Genomic DNA, 13,101 nt, shown 5'->3' on the forward strand with positions numbered 1-13,101 from the left:
CTCACTCATTGGTGGGAGCTAAAAAATAAATTAATTCACCCACATACACACACAAAAAAAATACCGGGGTGGGGGAAGAAGATATAACAACTATACCTTTCTGAAGTTGTTACAACAAGCAAACGGAAAGGACATTCTTGGGGGGGAGGGGAGAGAGGGAGGAGGGAGGGAGGTGTCGGTGATGGGCCATAATAATCATATACATTGTATATTGACAAAATAAAAATTTAATGAAAAAAAAAAAATATGTGCTGATTCCAAGAAACTGGCTAGCCCAAGCCATCAAACCATTTAACTTACTCTTTGAATCCTACCCTGAGTTCTGCAATCTGACCAGAACTCACATGCCAAATGAAGCACTTTGGATAGAGAACAAGGAAACTATAATGCTTCACATTTCTCCATTATAAACTTGGTTTCCTGAAACCAGAGGATAAAGGCTGAAACCCACCATCGTCTAGAAATGACTGCTCAGGTATGATAAAAAGCAGAATATGCTAAGTTTTCATTTCCCTGTCTAGTTCCCAAGAATCTCATATCCTATAACAGACTTTATTCATCTTGACCTCCTTTAATCAATAAAATGTCAGTACTAAAAGGCTATAACAACCAGAAAATAATTTTGAGCAATTTTAGCTTTCCTGTTGAGGGCTATTCTGGCCCACTAGTCACGAGGGACAAGAAGCAGAAAAACTTCATAAAATCCTTCTCTTTACAATGCCAGCTTGGAGTTGCTCCAGGAGCAAGCCTTTTGGGGTTCATGTGTGTGGTATAAAGATTAGGGGAAGGCAAAATGCATGAGAACAACTGGAAAGTGCTCATAGTTCTCTCTGTACTGGCTTGTCCAAGTATGGCCTGGACCTTACCAAACACATTTACACACACCAAAAACGTAAGAATGGAAGCATTCAGGAAATAATGAGTGGTGTATACACAATAGAAACAGGGCTCCCTGAATATAGAAAATTAGATACCAGATAGTTTGGGGACTCAAAGGAGAAAGGGAGGTAAGAGGAAAGCTGGCTTTTAGCTATATTAACATAAATGAAAAAGGAAAAATGAAACACAGATGCTTTTGTACATTTCAGCAGAAAAAGCATTTATACTACAATTCCATGTATATATTTTAAAACATTATATACACATCAATGTAAACACATAAACAAATTCATTTCATACTCTAGTTCTTCATTGTCTTTGCAGAGAGACCTAGACTGAACTGCGTTATAAAAAATCAGCAAAAGCACACAAGATGATGATTATTCTATTTCCTTTCTTCCCTTTATAGAGTCAATCTGACTGGTTCTAAAGATATTTCCCAGAAAGGAATACCTAGTTAACCATGTTACCAAAAGCCTCCTATAAAAATATTATTCCTTGTATGTACAGGGGACATGCCGACCCTTCCCAATATGACCAATGGTTGAACCTCAGAGGACAGACTTGCTTATAAGCCACTAAGGGAGCTACACAAATTCAAGTAATTTTAAAAGGATGATTAATTTATATTGTTTCCACCTATCTCACCTTTTTCTTTAGATTTCAACTGAAAACTATAAATATGGGCTGGCTTACCTATTTTTTTAACTTCTTCAGCAAAGTATGGGTCATTCAAATCAACATCAGAGGGAAGTTCATCTTCACTGGCCTCTTCAGCAATAGCCTTAAAGTTGAACGTAAAAATACATACAGTTTCATTATTATAAGGACTACAATATATATGCATGTGAAAAAACTGTGTTACCTTAGATAAATCACCTATTTCTTTTAAATTAAGTAGTTCAATCTAAAAACTAAATCAATTTTTAAAATAAAGCAGTTTATAAAAAACTCCCACTTAAGTCATTATTTTGTTTGTTCAACAAATAATTATGGAATACTTAACAAATGCAGGAAACTATGTAGGGCTTTTGGGAGAAATGAAAATTATTGGATACATGATTTCTGCCCTCAAAAAATTTCCAATCTATTAAAGGAAATTAGACACGTAAACAGATACATATATATATAATTAATAATAATTCAAGATAGGACATACTGGAAGACACACAAATAAAGTGAAACAGACATTCAAAGGAGGAGAATGCCTTTAGATGGATGATCAATGAAGAGATAACCATATCTCTCATAAAACTGAGAAATGTCAGTGACTATCAATAGCGTCAAGTACTGCACTGTGGGTTACCTCTTAAACTTATTTAAGAGTAAACAATTCATTTGCTGATTAATTGAAAAAATTTTTTATTATGAAATTTAAAAATATGTACAAAAGTAGTTAAGGATAGTGTAATAAACCCCCTGTTTTCATCACCCAATTTCAATAATTATCTTGTTTTATGTGTAATCTACCCCTGAAAACTGCTGGGCTATTTTTAAGCAAATCTGCTGGTTAAATTTTCCCTAATCAAATTTGAATAGGCTATCTACTAAATTAGTATATTTAAATTAAGCAATCAAGCTTATAAAATAAAGAGAACATATATGAACTAAGATCAGACTAACCAGATTGAATTTATCCCCAGGAATCTAAAACATCTCTAAGCCATTTTAACAAAAATGTTTAGAATGCATTATTGCTAACCATCATCCTTCATACAAGAAGACCCACTAAGCTCTAAAGAATATTCATTTTGATATTAACATCCTTTTAAGAACAAGGAGCTTTAAGAATTTCTTCACCAAACTATTATAATGGATTCAGTAGTAACATGAGTTTTTGAGATTATTAACTACATATTTACTCAAACATTTAACTGCTTATAGATCTAAATGAAAGTTAGATCAAAATACTAAATACCATGGCACATATACTTGGATTCATTTCTCCAATAATAATTTCCCCCCCCCATGGCTGGCCTGTACAGGGATCTGAACCCTTGACCTTGGTGTTACCAACACCATGCTCTAACCAACTCAGCTAACTGGCCAGCCCCAGTAATAGTTTTTTAATATCAAAATTGAAGTCACTGATGGAAAAGGGGGCAAAAATATTTTTAACATAAAAAAAATTCTTGAAACTTTTCTATATGCAGAGAACCTGTGGAGTTGCAAGGGATCTGCTGGAGTCATCAAGTCCAGTACAGAACACTGAGTGCAGAACACTCTGGACACTTAACAAATGTATTTTGAATGTTGTTGATAAAATGAGTTCAGATTTAGCTCAGTGAAGGGAAAAAGAAAAGCACAAGATAAACTCAAAGCTCCTAGCAAATGAAAATCAGACAGAACAGCTGCTAAAAGTCTCAGAGTGACTACTGACCCCATAAAGACCCACTTGAAAATTTTCCAATAAACTAATAGGTTAAACACTTGTGGAGTTATTCCATTTAAAAGACATTTTATTGCCTACTTAATTTTAAAGCAAGTTTTAGGGAAGAATAGAGGTAGTATGTCAATAGGGACAAGGCTCTTATCCCATGTCTCCATTTTCCTATCCTTTTCCACAAACTCTATGACAGAAGCACAAAAATTATTACATTGCATCATTCAACTTCGCAGCCTGTCTACCTTTATAGCACTGAAAGTCACAGCTGTACCAAAAGCACTACAAGCTTACACAGTATACAGAGCAATAATACAGTATAGTAGAAAAAATGCTGAACTGAGAGATCATGGGGATTCTAGTCTCACCTTAGCCACTGGCAAACAGTGTTACCTCAGATAAATCACCTAATTTTCTATAATTATAAAACAACAGGGTTGAACTGGAACTAATCATTTAAGATTCCTCAAATTGTAAAATTTTGTGATTATCAGTAATAACATGGTAAGGCAATGACACTATTGCCAGAATGCTGCATTTCAGTGACGAGGCAGAGTATTTTTAGTGGCAAAAACCATAGTGATCTCTGCTATTACTGAGGACACTAACTCTGGAAAAGATGCTAACCCCTGAATGATGGAAGTAAAATCATGTTTTCTATAGATACCATATTAGCATGAGGAAATATTCTTGATAAAGGGATTTCATGACAATAAGATATTGAAAGAGCCATATGATAATATTAAAAAGTGAAAAATACAGGTTGAAAAGTAGAAATGTATGGCATAATTTCTTTCATGTTAAAAACTTCTATATGCATATATTCTCAAGGAAAAAAGTCTGTATGTATCTCTCTCAAAAACAGAATGGAATCATACTGTTTTACATCTAGATATCAATTAAACCATTTACTTTATTTAGGTAGTATGTAAAATATTACAGCAGAGTGGTTAAGGTGGCTAGGTGCTCTTGCCAGGCTTTGTACTCCATTTTGTGGCCTTGCTGAAAACACTTAAACTATTGGATTCTCACTTTCCTCTTTCTTAAAATTGGGATGATAACAAGGCCTACTCCAGTGAGTGGTTATATTTTGTGATAACAGATGCCAACCACCTGGTACCTTCTGATACATGGCTAGTATTCAATAAATATTTGGTCATAATTATCCCTGATACCTTCTGTTTCTTTTTCAGTCTTTTTTTCTCTTTCTTCTTCTCCAAAAATTGTTCCCAAGGGGTTAGTTTATCCTTTCCTTCCAATTTGTTTTTGACCATCTCTTCTGCACTTTCTTTAAGACCTGAGGAAAATATCCAAATAGTTTAATTTAAAATGTTATATTCTCAATCACTTACAAATGTAATTTACAAAAACAAAACAAACTTAATTTATACATATTTCATAGAGCAATAAGACAACATACAATAGCGAATATTTGTAATACCCCAAGATCATAGAGTGACATGCAAACAACTTCTCTAAAAGCTGTATCCTAATAACAAACAACAATAATAAACCTAACCAAACCAATCAAAACAAACCAACAAACAAGCCCAGCAACTTGATATATGATCAAGCCACTAAAGAAAAACCCTTTATTTAGGTTCAACCTTCATTTCTCTATACTGTACTTCATAGTTTTGCACTTCTAAGAAAAAATCTGGAACAAAATCTTCTCAGGATATACTACTAAATAATTTTTTGTAGCAAAAGACAAGTGGTTTCTCTCGTCTTTAATCTCACTACCTCTATTTGCTTCTGTCACGCAAGTGAAAACCTGTGTTCCCTGGTAACTACAGGTGACTAACAAGAAGTGATTAGTAAGGCAATCCCTGTTGAAATAGCCCAAGAGGAAAGAATCCTCAATCTCTCCTCAAGCACTCTATGAGGCCACATAGTTAAGCAAGATCAAAAGGATAACCAAGTTCAGATTCTACTTTGTATGGTTTCGTTCTTTCAATGCAGTTATTTGCTCTTATATTTCATCTCTAAAGGTCTTTGTTCCTATATTCTGCTGTTCTTGATTCATGTTTCTAGCTGTCTTATGTGATAACTGGAGTGGGGTGAGAAGGTGGGAGAAAAAGCACCAAGGTTGATCAGTCTACAAAGACCCTCGCAACTACCCAACTAAAGGAAATGTAACTACTTTGCTGTCCCCTTTGATAATAAAGATGTTTGTTTTATTTTGAACTATTTTTTGGAGGACACGGATAAGTGGAAATGAGGTGGGTCTTCAAATATTCAGATGACACAAAATTCATTTAAAAAAAAATGGAATGATTTGAAATGCTCTTAAGAGAGACTTGGTTAATCCAGATCATCTTCCAAGATACAGTCTAAATCCTAAGAAAGTGAAAATAATCCTAAGGATATTATAATTTATTTTCTGCTGATGAATATACAGAGACTGAGAATATTTAGCAACTTGTCTAAGAACATGCAGCTAGGAAGCTGCACAGAATCCAGATCATCTTCCAAGATACAGTCTAAATCCTAAGAAAGTGAAAATAATCCTAAGGATGTTATAATTTATTTTCTGCTGATGAATATACAGAGACTGAGAATATTTAGCAACTTGTCTAAGAACATGCAGCTAGGAAGCTGCACAGCTGAAATGTGAACTCCTGGTCATCCTCTATACTATTACCAGATACATCTAAAATGCTGGTTTGACCTACAGAATAATGAAATGTAGCCAAAGAATAAAATGTGGAGATTTGGGCTTTAGGCCCTTATCTGCAAAATGAGGCTAGTCTAGATCAGATGTATACACCGCTTCTTCCCAAATGCATCTTCCCTCCTTCACCCCTTCCCAAATAAATATTTGGTAGAAGTCCAAATATATAAAACAACAGAAAACAGTGCTTTTGGGCCTTGGGCCCCAAAGAACTGTTTGAAACAGCTGGAACAGATGATCTCTAAGGTCCCTTCCTTGGCTTTTAGGCCAAGACTTAATCTCCAATTTCTATGACTTAAAAAAGTATTAAATTATATGTACGCTCAAGGTTATGTAGATTTGTATTTATAACATACTGCTGGTAGGATCTCTGATTTACTGGATACCAAATCAGAAACATAATTCTCAATTTAAACATGTTTCTTATGAGAAAAACATAATTCACTTTATTAAACAGTGTTCAGGAGGAATGTAGGCTATATAAAACCATGTCCAGATCTCTGAATGGTTCAACAAATAAACAGCAGCTAGGCAATATAAATTGGTATCTTCACTTGGGAGAAAATAGCAAATTATGATAAAACAAGTTGATTTCGAATAACAAAATAAAATAATTGATATTCTTCTATAATCCTCACTCATTAAGATTTTATTACTTCAAAGCATTAAATTGATATAGAAATTTTTTTCACCAAAAAAAGTATTTTCAGATTAATTTCGATCTTTGAATCTTAAAGTCTACGTCTACCTCAGCAAAATGCTAAGGAATATTCTGTGTTATCATCTCCTTCAGGTGACTAGAGCACTCATTTGATGTCTCAATCTGTTTTGGAGACATGGATACCTTGAGGTTTTGATAAAATCTATGGACTCTCTCCCTGGAACACTGTACTAGAAAAACTCACATACGATGCTCAGAGGGTTTGTGGATACCCGATGATCATCTCTGTGTAAGGATCCAAGGGCCTCAGGTAAAGAATATTTACAGGGGCTGAAAAGTTCTAGAGGAAGAAAGAGTCTGTCTCCCACAACTTCAAAACTTTTCAGCATTGACATTTATAGGTTCTACAGTAGGGTTTCTCAGTTTCAGCACTATTGTCATTTTGAACCAGGTAATTTTTCGTTGTGAAGGGCTATCCTGTACATTGTAAGATATTTAGCAGTATCTCTGGTCTATCTGCTAGATGCCTGTAGCCCCAGCTGTAACAATCAAAAACACCTCCAGACATTGCCAAATGTCTTCGTGGGGAGCAAAATCACACCTGACTGAAAACAACTGCTCTAGACAATAATTAGAAGTCATTTCTGAAAAGAAAGGATATGTCATGACTTGTACTTCGTAAGAGATGTGCTATTTTATTTGGTACTTGATTATATAATATCTTTCCATTGCTCTAGACAATAATTAGAAGTCATTTCTGAAAAGAAAGGATATGTCATGACTTGTACTTCATAAGAGATGTGCTATTTTATTTGGTACTTGATTATATAATATCTTTCCATTTTATAGTTTCATTGGCGTAGGGCTTTTCTTCCAACTAGACCAAAAGCAGTCACCTTCCTTTGTATTCCATAATATTTAGCATAGTGCCAGACACATAGTAAGTACTTAATAAACACTTAATTGATCTGTTGTGAAGAAAGGGATTCTTATTTCAAGCCAAGTGTTTGATCTTTCATGTTTGGAACACATTCCCCATATTTTATCCAACAGAAAATGAATCAAAACTTTATATCTAAATAAATGGCCTTTATCCAGAAGTGGTTCATGTGGTTTTAAAAAAAAAGATCTATACCTCTAGAATAACTGATGAAACATTTACTTTTAGGAAACAGTATTTTTTCTGGTACTTACTTTGTTTACAACAATACAGAAATAGTATCTTCAGTTGAATATAGTCTGTAATTTTTTTGCCTGGCTTTCACTCAATGCACCAAAATAGGAGAATGACAAACACATTGTAATGAATTAACAAACCACCATGATAACTTAAAAATGCTTTGTTCTTCTTGTTGTCATGAGGTCATTTAAATCTCTTGCCACAGATCAGAGTTGTTTATATTCTAAGTTCTTAAAAATATGCCCATCCCAGAAGCTTCTTGGCATATGCACGAGAACATTCTTCAGAGACAGTTTTAACCTCATTTGAGAGCAGCCACTATGTGACTGAAAAACAACTTCATTACAACTGTTTTTAGTTTTGCACAAATTTAAGAAATTTTAAGTGTATCTTCAAGGACTGCCGAATTAGTTAAAAATAATGTCAATAATCCTACAAAATAAGGGGCATAAACCCCTTTCAAACACAGATGACTCAATTATGACAATAATTATTTTATGCACAATACATTCAGAATTATTTTGGTAGTTTGCATACATATAAAAATACTTTTAAATATCCTTACAAAATCCACTAAAACGAGAGTATACATTCAAATCTTCTGACCTTACTCATTTGAAATATTTGAAAAGTCTTCAAAAGGCAGGACATAAATAACTTACAATAATTCAAGTAGGTAGTATAATTGGCTTTGTTTATAAAAAACAAAACACAAATTTTAAGATTTCTGATATAGGCTAAAACTAGCACTTTTTATTTAAGTGAGGACTTAGGATCCATTGAGAATATTTATGAGCACTTATGGCCCAATCTTTTTTTATGGTTGTGTGTTATAAATCAGACCATGTAACACTCAATTCCAAAAGCAGCTTTTAAAATATAACTAACTACCACCACTACCACCAAAACTCCAAACTTGGAATTCACTCTGGGTCTAAGACTTTGTAGAGGAAAACCACAGGCCATGCCCTGAGGAACACTGCCATCAAAGGCACCCCTTCAAACTGGCCCGTTATCCCCAACAGTATGGGGATAACAGTACTCATGTAACAGAAGTCATAGGGATACTTGGTCCAGATAAGTAAACAGGATCTTTGCCAGTGCCATTTTTCCCTCCATGGTAAGGTAAAGTGACTATGTACACAGTGTATCCTTAAAGCATATTGGATAAACCAAATTATCAATCTTTCTACTGAGAAAGATAAAGATTTAAAGTGTTTTGAACCCGGTTCATGATCTCAACAATTTTTTTTGTGAACTTTTATAAATCCCTCTTCTAAACTTTTGTACCATGTCCTTCTGTTCTCTACCATTTATCGCAGTTGCAATTTTATATTTATTTGTGTGATTTAAAAAAATTATTATTATTAATGGCTATCTCCCTTTCTAGGATGCAAGATCTATGAGGGCAGAGGCCATAGCTAGTTTTACTCATGAAGGTAACCCTAGTGGCTAGTGGAAGGTCTTTCACACAGCATGTACCTTACAAATGCCTGCTGAATAAAAGAGCAAATGAAAAGAAAAATGAGTCAAATTTGTTCCCAGCCTTGTGGACTGGGAGCAACAATGCATGAAATCAAAAAGTAAAATAGCAACTAGCTTTGGGAAAAATAGTAAACAACAAAAATGAGACATCAGCCAGAGCTGACAAATCCTCTTTGGTTGCACTTAATACTGTTAGAATGCTATTATATCTATTATATGGGAACAACACAGATAGCTATAATAAGGATAAGAGGGTATAGGTAAGCTGCTTAGAATGGGAATTGCTTCCAAACCAACTGTTAACTCTGTGTCTCCCCCAAAATTCAATGAAGTATCGACAGACAATTCCCCAATGTGTCTGCTGAATGAATAAATGTTAATACTTTTTGTTGTTATTGATTGCCTAAAAGCTATTTTACTGGTTAGGAACTGTTTTACATTTGTCTAAAATTTGAGCTTATTACCGTACTCTATCCTCTTCCAAATATCCTTTTCCTCTCCCTTAAAATAATGCCTTCATTTGCAAGTATATTCAGTTTACCATAAATCAAGCTGTCCCTACTTCTTAGAATTCAATGTTCTCAAAAACTTGACTTCAAATATAAGGCAACATTTGGGCCTCATTAGGGAGCTATTGTTTCCTGTATCTGCCTATAATTTATTTGTACGTTTTCTCTGCCTTTCAAGTAGTCTGTAATCACAACGTACATAGTATCAAGCCTTCCTAGTACTAACAAACTAAAATTCTAGCCAAGTCTGGTGAGGCCATTCTGCCAATTAATTTGTAGCAAAGAGGACTGAAGAACTACTTGTCCTAATAACAATAGGACATGTTTGTAGACGAGGTGGAAATTAGATGAAAACCTTTAAATGAATGGCTGAGATGCAAGGAAACAAAGGGAATTTCTTGGAGTCTAGTCACAATTAGAAAGCTCAAACAGAAATAATAAAGTAGCTCAGAGGGAGGAAGTTTTCCTTGGGGACATACACTAATCTGCTTTGGTCTAGTATGGATCTTGAGTTGTAATGGGCTGCTGGCCAAGGAGGCAGGAGACAGAGTTTGGAGTCTGATCATGGTGGGAGGTCCCACTGGAGACCACTACATAAAGCCAGATCCTTAAGGGTGCTCTCAGTGGGGACACCCCTATGCCCTCAACTCAAAGGGAATACATGCCTGTTTGGGCTTTGACTAAAGGCAAAAGAAGGGAAGTAAAAATACGTATTTTTCCCCCAGAGAATTTATAACCACAAGCCCACAAATCCATGGGTTTGTGGCTTGAATTCACACTACTTGTGTGGCCCAAAATACCTCAATCCAAATATTTAGTTTCAATTGGTCTTGGACTGGAAGTGCCCTTAGGCACCTGGCAACTACTCTCTAAAATAAGGACTTTTGATTTAGGCCTCTGAGAATTCCCATAGGTAAAGAAAGATCCAAGAACAATGAGATTGCAATCAAAATTCACTATGAACCAGAGTAAGCAGAAACAAAAATAACTACAAGTCAGAACCATAAAGACCATGGATTTTGACATTACCAGATACAGAATATAGCATATTTAAAAAAACAAAAGAGGAAATTAAAATATCAGACTATCAAAAGGATGACACAGATTTAGGAAGAAAAAAAAAATTCCTGAAATAAAAAACATAATTGAAATGATAAAGTCAATTGCCAGGTTAAATAGCAGCATACTGAGTGAAAAATGACTTAATGAACTGGAATACAGAACTGAAGAAATTACCCAGCATGCTACATAGATTCAAAGGTATGGAAGATATGAGTTACCAGATATGGAGTGAGAAAGTACCCACAAATCAAACAGGATTTCCAGAAGGAGGAAATAGAGCAGAAGAGGAAAACATAATACTTTAAGAGCAAATGGCTGAGAAGTTGCCAACTTGTGCTGACAGCTGACAGGATTCAAAATTGGGCCCTGGAGGATTAAGATAGAGTATTCTTTAGTCAAATTGGCTTCCTCACTTGCACCTCTGTCATCAGGAGTTGAGGAGGAGCCTTGCAGCATATAGTAAATTTGCCTCTTCCCAGAAAGGCTTAAGATTGGCTTGGTGCATCCATGACAATAGCAGATATCCTTCCCTCCCTAATCCTCAACATTCGCAGCCTCACCACCACAATCTGCAGGAACAATCCCACCAGAAATAATCTCTTTGTGCCTTTTATCCCTATTCATTTTGGCCACCACAAAAAGCCCCTAATCATCAGGTTTCCCCTAATATCCTACATCCTAATCCCCAGCAGGTAACTACACACCCACTCTTCTGCCACCATCTACTCTGCCCCTCCCAACCCTCTACCATTGAATTCTATGAAATTCACAGTGCATCATCAGAAAAAACTCACTATTCCTCTAAACATTTTCATCTTCTTGCTCTAACTGAAACCCAGCTCTCCACTGAGGATACTTCATGCTGCAGACCTTTCAAATGTTGTTGCTGATTTTTTTTTTGGTTTGTTTTCTTCACAGAACTCTCATACCAACTGGCCTACATGTGGGCCAGGTGTGGTGGTCATTTATGCTCTTCATTCAGTTTTATGAAGAGAGGTACTGATCCATGAATAGGCAGACTAACTGATCAGTACAACAGAGTCAAGCAACAGATCCATGCAGTTTTGAAACAATGGTACATGACAGAAGTGACATGTCAAATTACCGGGGAAAGGGAGAGCTTTTTCAATAAATGGGACAGGAGAAAAAAGATTTTCTATGTGGCACAAGATGAAACTGGATCCCTACCTTATACAAAAAAATCAACTCCAGATGGATCAAAGACTTAAATGTCCAAATCCTTTAGCATTTCAGTAGAAAATAAAGGGGAACCACTGCACTCATCTGTACTAAAAAGGATTTCCTAAATAAAACAAAGAAAGTACTAACTATAGAAGATAAATGTGATAATATTAAAAGCAAGTACTCTTGTTCGTTTAGATGACACCAGAAAGTATGGGAAGGAAGAGCTACAAACCGGAAGATATTTGCTATTCTTTAAAAGACAAAGGACTAGTATCAAAGGTAAAGAACTCCTAAAAGCCAACAGTAAAAGTACAAATAATACAACAGAAAAATGGCCAAATGACATCTATAAGTAGAAGTATTTCACCAAAGAGGAAACACATATGTATCATTCAATCTCACTAGCGATAAGAGAAATTTAAATCAAGCACTGCTGGTGGAAATGTAAACTAATACCACCACACCTATAATGTTGAACATTCTTATACCATATGACCTAGCAATTATATTTCTAGATAAACATCCAGAAAAACTTAAATACATACCAGGAGACACATATAAAAATGTTCCTAACAGCATGATTCACCATAGCAAATACCTAAAATAATCAAAATGTGTAACAAACAAGAGAACAGATATATAAACTGTAGTATAGCAGCCAAACAAATTAATTACGGCTGCACAAAATAAAGATCTTTGCAATATAATGTTCAGTGAAAAAAAAAAATCTGTCCCAGAAAGATTTTAAAATATCCCAAATGCACCCACAGTCCGCCCACCATATTAACAAAGTTATCAGCTTTAATGAGACATAGCTCATACATCATACAATTCACCTGGTGGTTTTATGTATTCACAGATAAGTGCAACCATCACCACAATTTTAGAACATTTTCATCTCCTCAAAAAGAAACTCTATCATCCCTCCCATCCCCTGGCAACCACTAATCTACTTTCCGTCTCTATAGGTTTTCCTGTTCTGGATATTTCATCTGAAATATGTGGTCTTTTGTGACTGGCTTCTTTCATTTAGCACAGTTATTTCCAAGGTTTATCCACAGTGTAGCATGTATGAATACTTCA

The 13,101-nt window shown here is 35.1% G+C and overlaps 1 protein-coding gene across 1 annotated transcript in view; it reads right to left on the minus strand.

Annotated features, from left to right (window-relative positions):
• Nucleotides 1–13,101, minus strand: part of ESF1 (ESF1, nucleolar pre-rRNA processing protein, homolog (S. cerevisiae)) — a 65,380-nt gene that overhangs the window by 12,662 nt on the left and 39,617 nt on the right. Inside the window, exons 11-12 of the mRNA XM_008564792.1 lie at nt 4,438–4,559; nt 1,576–1,663 (exon numbers count right to left, since the gene is read on the minus strand). Coding sequence (XP_008563014.1) covers nt 1,576–1,663; nt 4,438–4,559 — 210 coding nt within the window. The remainder of the gene's footprint in view (nt 1–1,575; nt 1,664–4,437; nt 4,560–13,101) is intronic.

Source organism: Galeopterus variegatus, unplaced genomic scaffold (genome assembly GCF_000696425.1).
Source record: "Galeopterus variegatus unplaced genomic scaffold, G_variegatus-3.0.2 Scaffold191, whole genome shotgun sequence".
Lineage (NCBI taxonomy): Eukaryota > Metazoa > Chordata > Mammalia > Dermoptera > Cynocephalidae > Galeopterus > Galeopterus variegatus.